This window comes from Salvelinus fontinalis, chromosome 4, assembly GCF_029448725.1.
Source record: "Salvelinus fontinalis isolate EN_2023a chromosome 4, ASM2944872v1, whole genome shotgun sequence".
NCBI classification, from domain to species: Eukaryota; Metazoa; Chordata; class Actinopteri; order Salmoniformes; family Salmonidae; genus Salvelinus; species Salvelinus fontinalis.
In genome coordinates this window covers 44,177,154-44,199,618 of record NC_074668.1, presented here as the reverse complement: position 1 = coordinate 44,199,618, position 22,465 = coordinate 44,177,154, and the positions used below count along the sequence as shown (strand labels likewise).

At 43.2% G+C, this 22,465-nt stretch overlaps 1 protein-coding gene across 1 annotated transcript in view; it reads left to right on the top strand.

Annotated features, from left to right (window-relative positions):
* The window catches only part of ipo11 (importin 11), a 229,252-nt gene that overhangs the window by 166,507 nt on the left and 40,280 nt on the right, over positions 1-22,465 (top strand). Inside the window, exons 27-28 of the mRNA XM_055920298.1 lie at positions 16,144-16,239; positions 18,175-18,259. Coding sequence (XP_055776273.1) covers positions 16,144-16,239; positions 18,175-18,259 — 181 coding nt within the window. The remainder of the gene's footprint in view (positions 1-16,143; positions 16,240-18,174; positions 18,260-22,465) is intronic.

The window sequence follows — 22,465 nt, the reverse complement described above, 5'->3', positions numbered from 1 at the left end:
ACTACGCTGACAGACACAGCAAACTTTTGTGCCACAGTTCGCATTGATGTGCCATCCTGGATGAACTGCACTACCTGAGCCACTTGTGTGGGTTGTAGACTCCGTCTCATGCTACCACTAGAGTGAGAGCACCGCCAGCATTCAAAAGTGACCAAAACATCAGCCAGGAAGCATAGGAACTGAGAAGTGGTCTGTGGTCACCACCTGCAGAATCACTCCTGTTTTGGGGGGTGTCTTGCTAATTGCCTATAATTTCCACCTTTTGTCTATTCCATTTGCACAACAGCATGTGAAATTTATTGTCAATCAGTGTTGCTTCCCAAGTGGACAGTTTGATTTCACAGAAGTGTGATTGACTTGGAGTTACATTGTGTTGTTTAAGTGTTCCCTTTATTTTTTTGAGCAGTGTATATATATATATGATGTCCTACTTCTTTCGGGTAAAACATTCATTGCAGTATTAGCCTTATATTTAGATAATGAATGATGGTTTATGCATACACTTCTAACTTCTAAGTCCCAGGAAAGGCTAGACTAGAATAGCTTGCTAGACATTTTGTTTTTGTATTTCTTATACGAATATGCTGTTGGAAGAGGGAGGCAAGCTCTTGTTTGCTGAATGTTAAGTACAGCAGCCAGTAAAACTCAAGGGGAGTTTGAAAGAAGAGCGAACTCGCGATGGCTTTAGGCTAAGGCAGTTATTTGTTCAGACCATAAATATTCAATCTTGGAAAAGATTGAAAGGTATATATGCGTCAGCCTACTAATGATAAAAATGTAAAATAGGCCCTATTATATTTTAGCCCCTTGGTAATTTGTAGGCCTTATGTCCTGCACCAGGATTGCATGTTCCCTCCACGCGTTATGGTTTGAATGTGTTATTCCAGTCCATATTTTTTTTATTTAACTAGGCAAGTCAGTTAAGATCAAATTCTTATTTTCATTGACGGCCTAGGAACAGTAGGTTAACTGTCTTGTTCAGGGGCAGAACGACAGATTTTTACCTTGTCAGGGATTCGATCTTGCAACATTTCGGTTACAAGTCCAACGCTCTAACCACTAGGCTACTGGTGCTAGTTTAATTTGTTTACCCAAGAGCTACTACATCTATTTGCTTTTATGTTTTTCTGTCATGTGCGGTAGCCTATACAGTGCGTTCAGTCTCCTTTCCTTTTCCCACATTTTGTTACTGCCTTATTCTGAAATGGACTAAAGTGTCCCGAAGCCTCTCGTGCTTAGGGTCGTTGTCCTTTTGGATGGTGAACCTGCTCTGGAGCAGGTTTTCATCGAGGATCTCTCTCTCTGTGCTTTGCTCCATTCATCTTTCCCTTGATCCTGACTAGTCTCCCAGTCTCTACCGCTGAAAAACATCCCCACAGCATGATGAGCATGATGCTGCCATGATTTTACCAGTAAGTTGACTGAGATCATATTCTCATTTACAGCAACAACCTGGGGAATAGTTACAGGGGAGAGGAGATGAATCGGCCAATTTATAAACGGGATGATTAGGTGGCCATGATGGTATGAAGGCCAGATTGGGAATTTAGCCAGGACACCAGGGTTAACACCACTACTCTTACAATAAGTGCAATGGGATCTTTACTGACCACAGAGTCAGGACATCTGTTTAACCTCCCATCTGAAAGACAGCACCCTACAGAGGGTAATGTCCCCAATTGCTACCCTGGGGCATTGGGATATTTTGGGAGGGACCAGAGGAAAGGGTGCCTCCTACAGGCCCTGCAATACCACTTCCAGCAGCATCAGGTCTCCCATCCAGGGACTGACCAGGGCCAACCTTGCTTAGCTTCAGAAGCAAGCCAGCAGTAGGACGCAGGGTGGTATGCTGCTGGCACATGCTTCACCGTATAGATGGTGCCCGGTTTCCTCCAGACGTGACGCTTGGCATTCAGGGCAAATAGTTCAATCTTGGTTTCTTTAGACCAGAGAATTTTGTTTCTCAAGGTCATGGACTTCTTTAGGTGCATTTTTAACTCCAAGCAGGCGATCATGTGCCTTTTACTGATTAGTGGCTTCCGTCTGACTACTACCATAAAGGCCTGATTGGTGGAGTCCTGCAGAGATGGTTGTCCTTCTGGAAGGTTCTCCCATCTCTACAGAGGAACTCTATCAGAGTGACTATCGGGTTCTTGGTCACCTCCCAGACCAAGGCACTTATCCTTTCAATGCTGCAGAAATGTTTTGGTACCCTTCCCAAGATCTGCGCCTCAACACAATCCTGTCTCTGAGCTCTACGGACAATTCCTTCGACCTCATCGCTTGGGTTTTGCTCTGATATGCACTGTCAGCTGTGGGACCTTTTTATATAGACGTGTGCCTTTTCAAATCATGTCCAACCAATTTGAATTTACCACATGTGGACTCCAATCAAGATAGAAACATCTCAAGGATGGTCAATGGAAACAGGATTCACCTGAGCTCAATTTCGAGTCTCATAACAAAGGGTCTGAATACTTAAGTAAGATATTTTTTTAATGAATTTGCAACTTTTTGGGGGTCATTTTGGAGTCTGTAACGTAACAAAATGTGGGAAAAGGGAAGGGGCCTGAATACTTTCCAAATGCACTGTATATTATAGGCTATGTATTGGATACCAGCACAATAATTTGGGCTTGGGCTCATAAAATGTCTTTATTAATGTATGGCTCATCAGGATCAGGTAGCATCAGGCTTGAATGTCATGCCGATCAAAGCTCTAATCAAATGGTGACATATGCTTTATAAGCTTTAGAATAACACTTCTGTGAGAAAGGTGTTTTTTTCTTGGGGTGGAATATTTTGTAAAATACCATTTAAAATATGAAATGTTAGTATGTGTGTGAGAGAGAGAGAGGATGACCATTGGAGTACAGCTGGTCGATAGGATGTAAGTAGGACAGTCTGGGCTGGATCAAAAAACATAATCTAAAAGGGTCACTCACAGCTCTCTCTGACGCCACACAGAGTGCAAACATTGCCAGGGTCAATTCAGGACTGTCCTCATCCTGAAAGCAAAATCTGTTACTGCTTTGTCGAGACATTGATCAACTTGACTCAAAATGTCGACAAACTAATTGTGCTACGGTATTGATGGTGGGTGGTTGTCATAGGATATAACCATAATGTCAAACCTAACAGCTGGAGCAGGAGCTTTGTGTATAAGTCTCAGGACTTACTAAGACCACAAATATTTGTTTACAACTGTTGGTCGATAAATATTTCATTTGATATTCTATTTTCTTGTCTTTTATGTGAGCCAGAAAGAATGGGCACTGAATTACAAGCACTGAAATGATTATACCGTGGCAGATAGCCGAGTGGGAGGTAAAACGTATTATTGAACTTTTTTGGAAAGATTTTCAAAGGATTCCGAATGAACTTCTCCTTTCTAAGTATTGTGTTGTATGGCGGTAAATTCCTTATCCAGATTCTGAGGGCTGAGTTTTCTTTTGTTTTGATGTGACAATCGTACTGTAGGCAAGTGGGAGTTCTTTTGTACACCCCCTCCGTTGCGTTGCGTCAGCAATTGGATATGACAGCCTTTGCTGGCTGTGTTGCATCTCCAAACTATCACCCTATTTCACACAGTCACACAGCTGAAATGCTTTAGTTTGAGGAATTTTGTAGACGTCGCCTCAATCGAATCGTACGGTGACAGAGTACTAGGCCATACACAGATGATTTACTGTTTGATTGATTTCATTATTTTTTTTGTGACGAGCAAGCAAATACACTTATCAGCCATACCAAAAGATGTTAGACTTTTGGTATAATGGTTTTGAATTGAGTTACAGGGACCACCGTTTTTCATTGTGCAGAGGCATATTCTGCATGTTTTTTTTTTGTTTTTTTTTTATACAATTGATGACCTAGCTGAAATATATATCACTCTGCTAAAGTAATCAGACCTATTCTTAATAATGAACTGCTTCAGCTCCTATTCAGCTTGAATTCTACATTTAACAACATCTACAACTACCATACAAATATTTGTAGACAGCTGAGGAACGCGCACAAAGTTTCTTCTTTCGTAGTTTAGTCATGTTTTGCTTACCTTAGTCGTGTTTACTTTGCAGGTTGACTAGCATCTATTGAGTTGCAATATCTCATAAATTGAATGCCCAACTTGAAGTATCTTCAAAACGAGTTTTGCGACCACGTAATCCAAAACAACGTCTTTTTTCCTAAAATTAGCCGCCTGTTCGCGATTCACAAATGTTTATTTTGATTCACATGATTCGATCCACTGCGATTGAACCGAATTCCAACTACTACAGTGGCTAAGTTTGGGAAAGCCTTATTTGGCAGATGCTTTTATCCACAGCGACTTAGTCAGGGCAATCCATAAATAAATGGAGATATAAAAAATAATTGTTTTGTGTAAATTCACTGTCGTGTGTGTCAGATGGGGATAACAGCTTCTGCTTAGCCAGTAATGTAATGTAAATATCTGATAACACGGTGGCTTCAGATAACTACTCCGTCTCCTTTAACATGCAGTCATTCCACTCACTAACTGTTCCTTGCCACTTACATTTCAATGATTTGTTTAATTTTGCAGCCGTCTCTTGTCCTATCTTATGATAATGATGTTGGATGACTAGTTTATTTTCTGTCGCTGAATGTAAATCAGTGTTCTGGTTTGAAGAGGCTAGAGAGGTGTTGGTCTGAGTAGGGTACCACTTCAGTCCCCCCTTCGTTTTCTTTTTAAAAGTGAGAATTTAGCTCACCATAAACTATTCAACAAAAAATGAATCGAAATCCATTTTTATTCGTCACATGCTTCGTAAACAACAGGTGTGCTGTACACCAACAGTGAAATGCTTATTTATTCAGTCCATCCATCACTATTTCTTTCACTGTAAAAAAAAAAAAAAAAAAAAAAAAAAAAAAAAAAAAAAACGTTTGTTTATCGATGGGTTTGTGTTAGTCTCTAAAGCCATTGAAGGAAATGTAGCTTTTTATTCCTTATCAGCAGAGGATAGCTTATTGGACTTTCGGTCCTCCTGTTTTTTGGTCATAGGATTATCAAGTTTAAAATGACTTTTGCAAGTCTTTAAATAAGTAAAGTACATGTTTTGGAATCCTAGCTTTTAGGTTATTATATCCTCTACTTAGCATGCATAAATTGCGTGGTCAGTTTCATGGAAGAGTGCCCTGGTCCATGGTCATTTGTATTTTGTTTGACCTGGGAAATTGGCATGCCAATCTGTGGGACTACAAGGATTGTATAGCATTACAATCAAACTAAAGTGAATGAGTTACTGCTTTGCCGATTCAATGTGGTCAAACAGCTTTAAGAGAGAATCAGTTCTCTCTTAAGTTACTCAATTGTGGCATTTGTACTGTTGCTTTTGTTTGTTTGAGATCTCAAGAGGGAGATGGAAGTTTCCCAGCTGGGAACGTCCTCAAGTCACAGAATACATCAAAAATACAGGCCGAGTTCAATCAAATCAACCCAAATTCCACCACAGAACTGGAAATGTACAAAACCGCAAGTTTCTTCGAACGACACTGATATACGTCATAGATGGATATGCGTATGACACTGTTAAAGTATTAATGGAGAGAGAAAAATCCCCTGCCTGACCCTAGCACCATGAAGCATTGCAACTAGCTACATACAGTAAGAATGTGTCTTTCCTTGCTCCTCGAGGACACTCTTTGGCTTCCCTGACACGTCCATGTTTTTATCTCCTCTGGAATGGAGGTGGGGTGACACCCATTGGTAAATAATCACGAACGAGGTGTCGAGCAGAACGGAATTCGAACTGACACAGCCTCACTTGTGATAAGGGATCTTTAATATGACGCCGGGCGCCTACTTCAATCGGTTGCCATGACAGCCAAGCCTGACACTAATATCAGGAGATTAAGGGTAGGGGTGTCCAATAGTGCGTGTTACACAGCAAGGTTATTAAAGTTTTCAAATGTTATTAAACGCATGACTGGACATAGGAAAGTATCCGAGACAAGTTTGTCTGTTGGCGTAAGATGTGGTCCTCCAAAGTGTCTAAATGTCATTTGTATAATTGTTTGGCTCTACTTTTCATGCACCTTGTTCAGACTGTTATGTGAGGTGGCATCAGAACAGTTTTTCTTTAGTCTGTTGTCCGTTTTTAAGATTTGCAGTTTGAGGCTTTCAATATGATTGTTTTCTCTTAGCCATTTAAAAAATACAAATGTTTTACCTTTATTTAACTAGGCAAGTCAGTTAAGAACAAATTCTTATTTTCAATGACGGCCTAGGAACAGTGGATTAACTGCCTTGTTCAGGGGCAGAACGACAGATTTGTACCTTGTCAGCTCGGGGATTCGATCTTGCAACCTTTCGGTTACTAGTCCAATGCTCTAACCACTAGGCTACGCTGCCGCCCCTTTAAGCTATAATTTCAATGTTAATATGTAAACAGCAATGCATGTTTAGACTTGAGGGTAGAAATGTTGTACCAAAGGGGTAGCTGTACATTATTACTATGGCAAAACGACAGCATATGTACAACTGACAATTGGCAGCTATTGACAGACATTTTGTCAAGCGTATGAAAAAGCTACTCATTCTACAAAATTAAGCTTATTGGCTGACTTTGACTCCGGGCCGGCTCGATCACAAATCGAACAATGAGCCAGGTGTTTCACCGGATGTATACATTTTCCCGGTTGGCATTTCCACTCACCACCAAATATGGTGATGAGAGGAAGCCTAGTGGCCGGTAGTGGGAGAAGATGGAGCGAGATGTATTTTGTCTGTTTATTTTCTTATCAATGAATCATTTGATCTCTACCTTGGATCTCTTGACTTTACCCTTTGCCAATGTTTAAAAAAAAAAAAGTGTTCTTTAGGAGTTCAAGGGTCGAATTGAGTTATTGCACATGTGCGCTTTAGAGTAGGCATTCCCTAACGAAAATATGCTAATACATACTAGAATGCGCCAATAGCATCGCTTGGCTCTGCCCACCTCCTTGCTTGTACCGCCCCCTAGGATTCATTTGCTCCCATTAGAAACGACAGGCTGTGGTCTATCATGGGTTAGTTATAAAAACCTTTTTTGACTATCCATCCACTCATAAGTTTGAGGCTGAGTTTCAAGCTCCACTGCCCTCTTTTTCTCAAGTTATTTTCACCTCTCGTTTCCTTCCATTGGTATGACCAACCCACTCTGTTCTCACCCTTTCAAAGAAAGTCTCAAATAATGAATCTATGAATTTTTTTTTTCCCCCTAGGCATTGGGTGTTCAATGGGAAACATTAAAGTAACTGAAATTCTGTATCTTCAGCTTTCTGAAGGAAGTGTAGTTTTGACAGCATAGTCCTTTCAGATCTGTTATTTAGTTAGCTAATTCGTTAGTTAGCTAATATTTGTTAGTCGGTTAGGAAGCTACTTAGTTAACGTTAGTTAGATAGTAAGCTAGTTAGCTAGCAAATAACTTGTGAGAAGGCTAGCTAGTAACTTAGTTAGCTAGCTTGCTAGGGAATGGGGCTTGAGGTTGAACTGGAACCAGCCAGCTACATATACTCACAGATGCGTGCCCTCAATAATTCAGCCTATATGAACTGTTGGAACCTATGAATAAATAAAACATGGAGGATGACATGCAGAAAACTGAAACGGCTTGAAGGTCCAACATGTAACGAACTCTGGTGAATGTGTCATCAGATGTTTAATAGATTGTAGTGCTCGACTTGGTCTGAAATAGGTGCCGGTACTCAATTTGGGTGCCGGTACGGTTTATATTTAGGTGCAGGAGCAAAAGGAGCTTAAGCAGCAGATGATTTTAGGTGCCGGCACTCCGCTCCGATGAGCTCCTGCCAAAGTTGAGCACTGATAGATTATTTCTTTGATGCACTGAGCTGAGCTATCAAATGGACCTTGTCTTCCCCATCGGGTTTTCACCACATTAGAGAAAAATGTGTCTCTCTGTCCTCTCATTTTCAATCACTGCCCACATTCCCTACTTTCTAATATGCATTCTTTGCTTGTCTTATTGGCAGAATTTTCTTATCCAGATCTTCTTTCACCCTCTGTTTCTTGCTCACTGTCTTTTCCCTCCCTCACTTCATGTCTCCCCGGTCTCTCTCCCTTCCAAGATAGTAACCATGGTTACCACCTAACATACAGTAATAACATGATGTTATCACTGAAACATGACTGTCAAATAAAGCACTACCAGTGGGCTAGTTTAGCAAGAATTTTACACCCTACATTTTCTTTTTTTACACGTACTTCAGCAGATGTCGAGGTACCATCATTGTGCCTCATGAAAAGGCATACGTTAAAGTACCATCAAATCCCAAATAAATGGTTTTGCCCAGCTCCTTCCCAATCTAATATCTATCAACACATACACTCTACAGATTACTACACATGGATAATCAATGAAGTCACTTTACCTCTCTCTGCTCTCTCCAGCCAAACTTAAATCCCTGTCACTAGAATGGAATCGACTTTCCTGTCTCTCCAAATCAATGTCTGAAATACAAGCTTGGCCTTTGCTACTCACACCCAGCTTTGTGGTCATCTGTAGCTCACTTGGTATAGCATGGCGCTTGCAATGCCAGGATAGTGGGTTCGATTCCTGGGACTACCCACACGTAAAATGTATGCATGCGTGACTGTAAGTCGCTTTGGATAAAAGTGTCTGCTAAATGGCATTTTATTATTATAGCCCCCATTTAGACCGCTGATAGCTTATTATTCATTTATTATTACGTTATTATCCCTTTCATACACAACACTGGAAAGTTGATAGAGAAGTGTTTAGAATGTTAGGGGTACTCAACTTTTGTGAGGGATTTTTCTTTCTCAGATCGCGCTATTAGCGTTTGAACCTTAGATAATATTTTCCAATCCAATGGTGTGGAGACTAGAGCAGGTTTTGAATCTTAGAGAGATGTTCTCTTCATTCCCTTTCAGGTATTAGCTTCTTTAGTTCGTAGAGGGAGGAAATACTGCAATTTCACAATAGGCCTATGTGTTTTTATGACTGCCAATTATTGGGTTCTTGGAAACAAACGTAGGTGAGTGGTAGATGAGTGAAACCAACAGAGACAGACTGACACTGAAAGCCAGACAGAGAAACAAAGCAAGTAGAAAGACCAAGAGGGAGGGCGAGCGGGAAAGAGAAAAGTGGAATATGTGGCTAGAAATGATATGAGCGAGAAAGTGAATAGGTGAGGGTGAACATAGACGCGACACACGAGGGGAGCAATGTGTGTTGTAGTGGAAGTTAAGGTCCAACGTGATGTTAAATATGTTCTTTGATCCTCTGCTCCAGGGTTGTCTGACATAAAGTACCAGTCAAAATGTTGGACACACCTACTTAATCAAAGTTTTTTCTGTGTTTTTTACTATTTTCTACATTGTCGAATAATAGTGAAGACATAAACTATGAAATAACACATATGGAAACATGTAGAGTAGTAACCAAATATACACTGCTCAAAAAAATAAAGGGAACACTTAAACAACACAATGTAACTCCAAGTCAATCACACTTCTGTGAAATCAAACTGTCCACTTAGGAAGCAACACTGATTGACAATAAATTTCAACATGCTGTTGTGCAAATGGATTAGACAAAAGGTGGAAATTATAGGCAATTAGCAAGACACCCCCAATAAAGGAGTGGTTCTGCAGGTGGTGACCACAGACCACTTCTCAGTTCCTATGCTTTCTGGCTGATGTTTTGGTTACTTTTGAATGCTGACGGTGCTTTCACTCTAGTGGTAGCATGAGACGGAGTCTACAACCCACACAAGTGGCTCAGGTAGTGCAGCTCATCCAGGATGGCACATCAATGCGAGCTGTGGCAAGAAGGTTTGCTGTGTCTGTCAGCGTAGTGTCCAGAGCATGGAGGTGCTACCAGGAGACAGGCCAGTACATCAGGAGATGTGGAGGAGGCCGTAGAAGGGCAACAACCCAGCAGCAGGACCGCTACCTCCGCCTCTGTGCAAGGAGGAGCAGGTGGAGCACTGCCAGAGCCCTGCAAAATGACCTCCAGCAGGCCACAAATGTGCATGTGTCTGCTCAAACGGTCAGAAACAGACTCCATGAGGGTGGTATGAGGGCCCGACGTCCACAGGTGGGGGTTGTGCTTATAGCCCAACACCGTGCAGGACGTTTGGCATTTGCCAGAGAACACCAAGAGTGGCAAATTCGCCACTGGCGCCCTGTGCTCTTCACAGATGAAAGCAGGTTCACACTGAGCACATGAGCACATGTGTGGAGTCTGGAGTCTGGAGACGCCGTGGAGAACGTTCTGCTGCCTGCAACATCCTCCAGCATGACCAGTTTGGCGGTGGGTCAGTCATGGTGTGGGGTGGCATTTCTTTGGGGGGCCGCACAGCCCTCCATGTGCTCGCCAGAGGTAGCCTGACTGCCATTAGGTACCGAGATGAGATCCTCAGACCCCTTGTGAGACCATATGCTGGTGCGGTTGGGCCTGGGTTCCTCCTAATGCAAGACAATGCTAGACCTCATATGGCTGGAGTGTGTCAGCAGTTCCTGCAAGAGGAAGGCATTGATGCTATGGACTGGCCTGCCCGTTCCCCAGACCTGAATCAAATTGAGCACATCTGGCACATCATGTCTCGCTCCATCCACCATAGCCACGTTGCACCACAGACTGTCCAGGAGTTGGCGGATGCTTTAGTCCAGGTCTGGGAGGAGATCCCTCAGGACACCATCCGCCACATCAGGAGCATGCCCAGGCGTTGTAGGGAGGTCATACAGGCACGTGGAGGCCACACACACTACTGAGCCTCATTTTAACTTGTTTTAAGGACATTACATCAAAGTTGGATCAGCCTGTAGTGTGGTTTTCCACTTTAATTTTGAGTGTGACTCCAAATCCAGACCTCCATGGGTTGATAAATTTGATTTTCATTGATCATTTTGTGTGATTTTGTTGTCAGCACATTCAACTATGTAAAGAAAAAAGTATTTAATAAGAATATTTCATTCATTCAGATCTAGGATGTGTTATTTTAGTGTTACAGCACTACTAAAGGGCACCAATAAGAAGAAGAGACAAGCTTGTGCCAAGAAACACAAGCAATAGACATTAGATGGGTCGACATCTGTCCTTTGGTCTGATGAGTCCGATTTTGGGCTCCAACCGTCATGTCTTTGTGAGACGCAGAATAGGTGATCTCCGTATGTGTGGTTCCCACTGTGAAGCATGGAGGAGGAGGAGCTTTGCTGGTGACACTGTCAATGGTTTATTTAGAATTCAAGGAACACTTAACCAGCATGGCTACCACATCATTCTGCAGTGATACGCCATCCCATCTGGTATGCGCTTAGTGGGACTATCATTTGTTTTTCAACATGACAATGACCCAAAACCAACCTCCAGGCTGTGTAAGGGCTATTTGACCAAGAAGGAGAGTGATGGAGTGCTGCATCAGATGACCTGGCCTCCACAATCACCCGATCTCAACGCAATTGAGATGTTTTGGGATGAGTTGGACTGCAGAGTGAAGGAAATGCAGCCAGCAAGTGCTCAGCATATGTGGGAAGTCCTTCAAGACTGTTGGAAAAGTATTCCTCTTTTTTAACTTTATTTAACCAGGCAAGTCAGTTAAGAACAAATTCTTATTTTCAATGTCGGCCTAGGAACAGTGGGTTAAACTGCCTTGTTCAGGGGCAGAACGACAGATTTTTGCCTAGTCAGCTCGGGGATTCGATCTTGCAACTTTTCGGTTACTAATCCAACGCTCTAACCACTAGGCTACCTGCCACCATGTGAAGCTGGTTGAGAGAATGTCTAGAATGTGCAAAGCTGTCATCAAGGCAAAGGGTGTCTGTCTACTTTGGAGAATCTCAAATATGAAATATATTTTGATTTGTCTAACAATTTTAGGTTACTACATGATTCCATGTGTGTTATTTCATAGTTTTGATGTCTTCACTATTATTCAACAGTGTAGAAAATAGTAAAAAAAAAATTATGAAAAACCCTTGAATGAGTAGGTTTGTCCAAACTTTTGACTGATACTGTATGTCCCCGGGGATGTTACTTCTCTCCATGTAGACATTCACATGTTTGCACACATACAGTGCATTCGGAAAGTATTCAGACCCCTTGACTTTTTCTACATTTTGGTACGTTACAGCCTTATTCTAAAATGTATTAAATTGTTTAGTTTTTTCTCATCAATCTACACACAATACCCCATAATGACAAAGAAAAACAGTTTTTTAGAAATTGTTACAAATGTATTAAAAATAAACCTAAATATAGCATTTGCATAAGTATTCAGACCCTTTACTCAGTACTTTGCTGAAGAACCTTTGGCAGCGATTACAGCTTCGAGTATTCTTGGGTATGACGCTATAAGCTTGGCACACCTGTATTTGGGGAGTTTCCCCCATTCTTTTCTGCAGATCCTCTCAGTTCTGTCACGTTGGATGGGGAGCATCGCTGCACAGATATCTCTCCAGAGATGTTCGCTCTGATTCAAGTCCGGGTTTTGGCTGGGCCACTCAAGGACATTCAGAGACTTGTCCCGAAACCGCTCTTCATTGTCTTGGCTGTGTTTAGGATCGTTGTCCTGTTGGGCGTGGAACCTTTGCCCCAATCTGAGGCCCTGAGCACTCTGGAGCAGGTTTTCATCAAGGATCTTTCTGTACTTTTCTCTGTTCATCTTTCCCTCGATCCTGACTAGTCTCCTGGTCCCTGTCGCTGAAAAACATCCCCTTAGCAGGATGCTGCCACCACCATGCTTCACCGTAGGGATGGTGCCAGGTTTCCTCCAGATGTGACGCTTGGCATTCAGGCCAAAGAGTTCAATCTTGCTTTCATTAGACCAGAGAAATTTGTTTCATGGTCAGAGTCCTTTAGGTGCCTTTTGGCAAACTCAAAGCTGACTGTCATGTGCCTTTTTACTGAAGAGTGGCTTCCGTCTGGCCACTACCGTAAAGGCCAGATTGGTGGAGTGCTGCACAGATGGTTGTCATTCTTGAAGGTTCTCCCATCTCCACAGAGGAACTCTGGAGCTCTGTCACAGTGCCCATCAGGTTTTTGGTCACCTCCCTGACCAAGGCCCTGCTCCCCTGATTGCTCAGTTTGGCAGGGCCGCCAACTCTAGGAAGAGGCTTGGTGGTTCCAAACTAAATCCATTTAAGAATGATGGAGGCCACTGTGTTCTTGGGGACCTTCAATGCTGCAGATATTTTTTTGGTACCCTTCCCCAGTTCTGTGCCTCGACACAATGCTGTCTCGGAGCTTCGACTTCATGGTTTGGTTTTTGCTCTGGCATGCACTGTCAACTGTGGGACCTTTATATAGACAGATGTGTGCCTTTCCAAATCATGTCCAATCAATTGAATTTACCACAGGTGGACTCCAATGAAATTGTATAAACATCTCAAGGATGATCAATGGAAACAGGATGCACCTGAGCTCAATTTCTAAATACTTATGTAAATAAAGTATTTCAGTTTTATTTTTGATAAATTTGCAAACATTTCTAAACCTGTTTTTGCTTCGTCATCATCGGGTTTTGTGTGTAGATTGAGATTTTTATTTGTTTAATACATTTTTGAATAAGGCTGTAATGTAACAAAATGTGGAAAAAGTCAAGGGGTCTGAATACTTTCTGAATGCTCTGTACATGTTTGGCACACACATGGCGCCAATATCGTTTCTGTGACATAAAGCCACACATCGGGGTTTGCGTTCGGAAAATGTGGCACAGGATATTTGATCAGCAACATTTGAATTTACCGGACATTGGCGAAATATGGGTGCGTAAGCTGATTAGATCATCCACCCAAGGTGCTCAGAATGACAGATCTCATTTGGATTATGGTAATTATTAACACTGATCAAGACAGCTTATCTGTCAAAACGTTGGATATTACATTATTGCATCTGAGCTCCAAGAGTGTGCTGCTCTCCTTTAATTTTTCAAGTGTTCTACTCCGCTAGCCAGCGCCTCGCCTAAATAGGTGTGTGTTTCTTTCGCCTCTAAATTATCGTTAACAGAACATCCAAGCCGAGGATGCAACATTGTGTGTTCCTTCTTACCAAATTCTGCGGACCATAATGGAAAAAAGTCCCAGACGCTGTGTGTTACCCTCAATGATTTTACCCATGTGGATTGTATGGCTTTTTCAAGTTTTGTGTGACACTTGTTTTTCTTAAATGGTCGAATGAATCCACGAAACGATGTGCACTTTGAATAACTGTCCATTTTACTTTCCCTCAGCCAACAAGACGAGTAACGAACAGCAACATCACTAGCCTATGTCAATCTACTATCCCCCCATAGGAGAAAAGTGTATCTGTTCTATTAGTCAGCGTGTCAAGAAATAAATAGCCCAAACAGACTCTGGGACAAATCAAATGTTATTGATCACATACACATGATTAGCAGATGTTAATGCTAGTGTAGCGAAATGCTTGTGCTTCTAATTCCGACAGTGCAGTAATATCTAACAAGTACTCTAACAATTTCCCAACGACTACCTAATACACACAAATCTAAAGGGGTGAATGAGAATATGTACATATAAATATATGGATGAGCGATGGCCGAGCAGCATAGGCAAGGTGCAATAGATGGTGTAAAATACAGTATATACATATGATATGAGTAATGTAGCATATTTAAACATGATTAAAGTGGCATTATTTAAAGTGACTAGTGATCCATTTATTAAAGTGGCCAGTGATTGGGTCTCAATGTAGGCAGCAGCCTCTCTGAGTTAGCGATTGCTGTTTAGCAGTCTGATGGCCTTGAGATAGAAGCTGTTTTTCAGTCTCTCGGTCCCAGCTTTGATGCACCTTTTTGACCTCGCCTTCTGGATTGTAGCAGTGGCTCGGGTTGTTGTTGTCCTTGAGGATCTTTTTGGCCTTCCTGTGACATCGGGGGCTGTAGGTGTCATGGAGGGCAGGTAGTTTGCCCCCCGGTGATGCGTTGTGCTGACCTCACTACCTTCTGGAGAGCCTTGTGGTTGAGGGCGGTGCAGTTGCCGTACCAGGCTGTGATACAGCCCTACAGGATGCTCTCGATTGTGCATCTGTTAAAGTTTGTGTAACATTTCAGTTTGTCTGTGACGTGTACGCCGAGGAGCTTAACATTTTCCACCTTCTCCACTGCTGTCTCGTAGATTTGGATAGGGGGTTGCTCCCTCTGCTGTTTCCTGAAGTCCACGATCATCTCCTTTGTTTTGTTGACGTTGAGTGAGAGGTTGTTTTCCTGACACCACACTCCGAGGGCCCTCACCTCCTCCTTGTAGGTTGTCTCGTCGTTGTTGGTAATCAAGCCCCCTACTGTTGTGTCGCCTGAAAACTTGATGATTGAGTTGGAGGATTGAGCTTGATGATTGAGCTGAGCATGCACCCTTGTGGTGCCCCAGTGTTGAGGGTCAGCGAAGTGGAGATGACCACCTGGGGGGCGGCCCGTCGGGAAGTCCAGGACCCAATTGCACAGGGCGGGGTTGAGACACAGGGCCTCCAGTTTGATGATGAGCTTCTAGGGTACTATGGTGTTGAATGCTGAGCTGTAGTCAATTAACAGCATTCTTACATAGGTGTTCCTCTTGTCCAGATGGGGGATAGGGCAGTGTGATGGCGATTGCGATATTTACATCAATGAATAAAACCTTTATTTAATTGGGCAAGTCAGTTAAGAAGAAATTCTTATTTACAATGTAGGCCTAGCAAAAGGCCTCCATCGGGGACGGGGATTAAAAACATAGGACAAAACACCTAAGACAACAGCACAGCATGGTAGCAGCACAGGGTACAAACATTATTTCAATTGAAACAATTGACATTTTAGTAGACCCTCTTATATGAGTGCATACATTTTCATTTTTGTCCCCCGTGGGAATCGAACCCACAGCCCTGGCTGCTCTACCAGCTGAGCCACGCGGGAACACGCACAATTCTCAAAGGGACCATTGATCCAACTGTTTGATACCGGACACTGTGGATGATCCAGAAGAAACTGTCTCTTATTGTGTCCCAGTGTGGAGATGTTCTGTGTGTTAACTCCTGTTGTTGTTGTTCCAGTGTAATTTAAATGGTTGTTGTTCATAGTCTTGTTGTTTTTTTGCAGTTTGTTTGCGAATGTTTGTTGTTGCAGTTTGCCTTTTTTAATGTGATTTTTTTTTGGTGCGTTTTCTAGTGTGGTCCAGGAGAAGTTCTGTGGCATCATCAACATCTGTGTGGAGGCGCTGCATGACGTGATGACGGAAGACTCCGACACAGGAACCCTCAAAGAGTACGTCTGACCTGAACGCGACCACAACACGACCACAGCACCGCCACATTATGACCATAGCTTGCCCACAGCGTGACCACCACGACAGTCAATAGAACCGATGACAGAAATGGAAATGCATGTGATGCAAAAAAATGGATTTAGTCTGGTCCTTTAAACTGTGTGAATGTGAGGAACAGAAAGCAAGAACCACAGTGTCTACGGTTAGAATCTGAGGGCGCCTACGTGAAATCGGAATCGGCGGTAGGAATCTGAAAGACATCGAATCCAAAAGCCTAAAGAGAAAGTTTGATAAAGTAATCTAATCCCATAAGGAGGAGGTGTGCTGGTTCAACATAACATCTCTCGGTGGCTGTGCCAATCTGGGGATTTAATGGTGCGTGAAATGGCACAGGGAACAATAGTGCACGGCGTAATAGTGTTTACCCCAGACATATGATAGCAGCCCCAGCGCTACCGACCCCCGCCCAGACAGCAAACTGGCATGCGGTGTTCACACTTCAACTCCTCAAGTTATTTTGGCTGTTGTTGAAAGTTGTTAGGAATCAGCTCTGGGCATCCTAGCAAATGGAAGTTTCTTGCTTTTATTGTTTGCAAATGCAATAAACGGACACACTGATGGAGATAAAAAAAGTTGATGCAAATAGTGAGGAATTACTGGGTAGTTTGTCACCACCATGCTTGTGTGTTTGTGTGTGTGTGTGTGTGTGTGTGTGTGTGTGTGTGTGTGTGTGTGTGTGTGTGTGTGTGTGTGTGTGTGTGTGTGTGTGTGTGTGTGTGTGTGTGTGTGTGTGTGTGTGTGTGTGTGTGTGTGTATCCATGTGTGGGTCATTCTCACAAAACTGACATTTGACCCCAAAAATCTTGCCATTTTTCACGACATTTCCTCTTGGATCACTGAGATTAGATCTGTACTTATCTATTTCATAATTATTATTATGTTTTTCGATCAGATATTATGCATTTTACCACCATTTCCACAAAGTTCTCATTACTGTAACAGTCCAAAAAAGTAATAAATTTCAAATATATTTTTTATGTTGCTCCACTAATTAAAAATGTAATTATACAATTAGAATCAAATTGTATTTGACATCTTTATCCAATTTGAGCTTCAGCCTTTTCGGTAATGCGAAGGTGAAGTGGGGTCAAAGGGGTGTTTGAGAATAAGAACCTCATTCTGAATGCATGTACAGTAAGCAAATAAATGAAGTTCTACTACTTAATCAATATTGTAGTTTAATGTAACCTTTTTTTTATGATTTATGGACAAACGACAACATATTTTGTGTTTTATTCATGCATGTTGGGTTTTTCTAATTTAACACTTTATAAAAAATTACCAAAGAATTTAATCCGGATGTATTTCGGTAATGACAATTTGGGGTGAACATTTTAAGGATTCGGGATAAAGTGTATTTAAAATAAGACACTTTGCCAAAAACGAAACATCTTAGTCCGCAGAATGATAGTTGATATTTGCAGATGCATCATGGTTTTGTTGCCCAATTTGCTATAGACATGTTTGAAACTGGTTTCATGAGAATCACCTGTATAATACTTTTGTGTGTAAATATGTATGTTAGGGAATGTTTGTGTATGCAGCGATTATCTGGCGTGTATGATATACGAGAGTGATGCCGCAGTGCATCATGGGTTTTAGATGATGTCATGCCCTAAGGTTCTCTCCCCTCGAAGACTCTTCATCACAGTCACCATGTCTATGATACATTCACTACTGCATTATCAATCACACGGCTGCATGATTCATGGGCCTACCCGTTGGGCCATATGTGTTGGCGCATTGTACATGTGTCTGTCTGTGTGTGGCGCGCTTGCATGTATGTATGTGTGCGTGCGTCGGGTGCATGTATATGTTGGTACAGGTCTGTCTGTCCATGTGTAACTGTGTGTGTGTGTGTTTCTCTCTGCTAGCTGTATGTTGATGAGCCATTTCGAGGAACCCAAGCTGACTGACGATGAGGAGCCTCCCACAGAACAGGACAAGAGGAAGAAACTGGTGAGTCTATATACACACACACACACACACACACAGAGAGACAGAGGACAGTGTGTTCTGTTAAATTACAACCACAGCATTTTCTCCCCACTGCAGAGCGTGTTGGTATTTGGTTTTGTTTCAAACCATTGGCAACTTTCTGAGCCATGGTTCTCGTTTTACGTGTGTCCGTCCTGCTGTGTGTCTGTGGACAATCATGGTTCCTCTGCAGGCTCCACGGGTGGTTCACAGTGGGTAAAATAATAACGCTATATATATTGAAGTATGACATTACTCTACCAACCGCCCGCTTACTCTCCTGAACAGGTTGAATAATTTGGTGTGTTGGTGCACATCTACGCACAGGGGTGTGTGGGAATGAGTGTATGTGTGTGTGTGTGTGTGTGTGTGTGTGTGTGTGTGTGTGTGTGTGTGTGTGTGTGTGTGCGTGTGCGTGTGCGTGTGTGTGCGTGTCTGCGCGCGCACGGTTTTGTTTGCATGTTTGTTTATGTCGGCACTGTGTGGCGGTGTCCCACAGCACTTATCACCTCAGCCCAGACCCCTGATGTTTCCCCTGAGGGTAAGACAGCAGAGCACAAAGAGACAGCAGCTCTATAACACACACACACAGCTGGCACTGCTTGTTCCAGCGCAGCTCCCTTAAAGGATGGTCGCTGTGTTCAGTCTGACTCTTTCTCTCTCTGTTTCTCTCTCACTCTCTCACACACACACACACACACACACACACACACACACACACACACACACACACACACACACACACACACACACACACACACACATACATTGTTGATTGTTGATCTAGCCAGCAAGGGGAGAGCATATTTGTTTTTTGAGTGTTAGAAGAGCGCTAAATGTTCTGCCTTAGATCCCCAGTCCAACACGGCGATATCTCACACCTGCACAGCCGCCGTGTGCACTCAAGCGCCGTCTCTAGCAGGTGGGTTTGCTTCAGTAGTTGTGTGATCTGGGACACGGCCCCCTACCACCGGTGTGACAGTAATAGAATGGAACAAGGCCCAGTCAGAGCACTCTCGGAGTCTAGAGTGTAGCAAAACACACACACACGCACTCCTGCTCACATCTCTAGTGCTGCTCGTCGCAGGGCGGAAACCCTTTCCGCGTACCGTTCTCAGAAGGGCATTTGAAATAAGCAACAAAACCATGTTTTTTTTTTTAACCTTCACTTTACCTTTCATGTTGTGCTTATCATATTTAGTCTCCTCGGGAGAAAACCGTCACAGACATTTCAGCTATCCAGAAGCTTGTAAAGTTTGTCCTGTGGCGCTTCCCATAGCATGAGACAAGGTCTCAAGCCTCTTCAATGGGAGCTGTTTAAAAGCAGCAGACATACATCAACAGGGGGACAATGAGTAAACCTCTGCGGCAGAATGGACAAACTGCACTAAACTGCCCAGACTGACACCAGTCTAACACAATATTCTTGCTCCTCAATCGCTATTTCGATGAAATATTTTAAACACTGGTGTTTCCAGACCTCATCAGACTGCACAATCAACACATTAGCATGCCAGTGAGTGTCTCACCTGCACAATTGAATAGCGTTGTGTGTGTGTGTGTGCATGCAAGTGTACCGTGTTGGTATCCTCTTGTGTGTCACCTGGCAAAATTGTATGCAACATAGTCTGCGAGGTAGCATTTGGCCTGTGTGTGTAACAGTGTACCTGTTTATGTGCTGCTACAGTGTCCCATCAACAGTGACCTTTGGCTAAGTGACGTCTGGGGCGCCATCTGGGGCGCCATAGTTCTCTCACGTCACCCCGCTCCTCCGCTCTCTCCACTGGCTTCCAGTTGAAGCTCGCATCCGCTACAAGACCATGGTGCTTGCCTACGGAGCTGTGAGGGGAACGGCACCTCAGTACCTTCAGGCTCTGATCAGGCCCTACACCCAAACAAGGGCACTGCGTTCATCCACCTCTGGCCTGCTCGCCTCCCTACCACTGAGGAAGTGCAGTTCCCGCTCAGCCCAGTCAAAACTGTTCGCTGCTCTGGCACCCCAATGGTGGAACAAACTCCCTCACGACGCCAGGACAGCGGAGTCAATCACCACCTTCCGGAGACACCTGAAACCCCACCTCTTCAAGGAATACCTAGGATAGGATAAAGCAATCCTTCTGCCCCCCCCCCCCCCCCCCCCCCCTAAAAGATTTAGATGCACTATTGTAAAGTGGCTGTTCCACTGGATGTCATAAGGTGAATGCACCAATTTGTAAGTCGCTCTGGATAAGAGCGTCTGCTAAATGACTTAAATGTAAATGTAAATATGTGTCCACTCCATAAGCCAATACTCCTGGTTTGCGCCGCAAGTGTAGCTTCACTTATTAAACACTCGGAAGTGTGTGTGCGCGTGCGTTTGTGCCCGTGTGGCGGTATATCCATATTTGTATCCCCTTTGTTCAGGTGCTGCACAAAATAGTGCAGAAAATGTATCGTCTGTAACTCTCATTCTCCCAAACGCTTGATATAGTGGTCATTTGTGGAAATGGATATGGTCTCGATCTCCATTCGGGGACGTTCAGATGTCATGTATATTGGAGGCTTTAACAAGAGCATGTGGGGGATGCGGTTTAGTTTGTCTGCAAGCAGGTAGGTGTTGTAGTGCCCGGAGGTGCTGTTGTTATGTTTCATTTTCTCCTCCTCATCCTACTCCTTCTCCTCCTCTGTTTCTCTCTCTCGCTCTCAGCTAGCTGTAGCCTTTCTCTGAACCGGCCTGAAGCTAAATTAATAAACACCATTTAGCACCATCCATCCAACCACTGAACAAGCTCATAGGTGCGGAAAGTTTCATTTTCTTTGAAGCCGTTAACGACTCTGAACTCTATTATTGCCGTAGAAGTGCCAACTCGTTAAATCAGTGGGCCTAGGATGGAAATGAGCCTCTCCTGAGATGCAACACTGCCTGGCTTTGTCAATCATGAATGGATGTCAATAGGAGAATTTTGTGTAAGTCGGGGTTACACGCACAAATTTCATGTCGGGGTTCGGCCCTTGAAGCGTAAGATATCGACGTGTCTTCCGATGTAGTGTGTGTTTGTGTGTGTCTGGGTTGGTTTAGACGGAGCAGACGTAACAGCAGCAGTTGTAACAGTGTTAGTGTGTGTAGGGCTGGCACAATTACCGTTTAACGGTGACATAACCATTTTTGGGGGTTGGGGTGGGCGAACAGCTGGCTGAAGATGGCCAGGCATTCATGCAGTAATATGAACTCTTAAAGGGATAGTTCACACATGACTGATATTAGCATTTTTTGTGCATCATGTCCAAATAATCTGAAAGTATCTCAAATTGATTGTGAAGCTCAAAAAAAGTCACATAGACGTTTTTAAAATGATGCGTTAAAAATGCTAATATCGGTCCCATGACTTGATTGGAGTTTGTGCCACAAACGCTAAAAGATTAGCATGTGGACACAGTGCCAGGGCAACTAAAGCATGGATTTCTGTCACACCTAATTCACATACTGCTTACAAGGTAAGGAAACCAATATGTCATTGTGTAATTTGGGTGAACTATCCCTTTAACGACATGATGAAACTTTGTTGCGCCTTGATGAAACTAGCAAATGAGTCTTCGGTCGCCTAGGCAACGCCCCGCACAATGCAGCAGCAGCAGCAAACATAGAAATAGAATGTATTAATTACATTTCTATGGCAGCACATACAGTCAGGAGCGAAGGAGAGGAGACAATGTGTGGCGGGAAATAATGTGGCTGGCCAATTACTGTCATCCAAAATTCCATGACCCTCACAACCGTGTGTGTTGCCCGAGGTTCAACTCTCTCACCGGTGTGTGTGTGTGGTGAAATATCCTCATCTCTCCTTTTCAGTCTCCTCTCATATTAATTATATATGCTTCACCTCTCGCTGTAGAACCTCAATAATGTACAGACAACAGCCAGGAAGACGAAGGAGTGAGCTCTATCATACCTCCCTTCCCGCCATCACTCCATTCTGCTCTCAATCTACCTCTCGATTAATTTCTCTCCCTCTCCATTCCTCTATACCTCCTTGCCCCTAACTTCCCTTTGTCCTCCTTTCCCTCCCTCCTTACATCTTTTCAGCCATCACTCCCTCCTTCCCTCCATCCGTCCTCCCTCCACCACCACTGAAGTAACTACTTCTACTGCTAATAAACAACTAAAATATATTATCCCACTGCTATTTATAATACAGTCACTACCTCTGC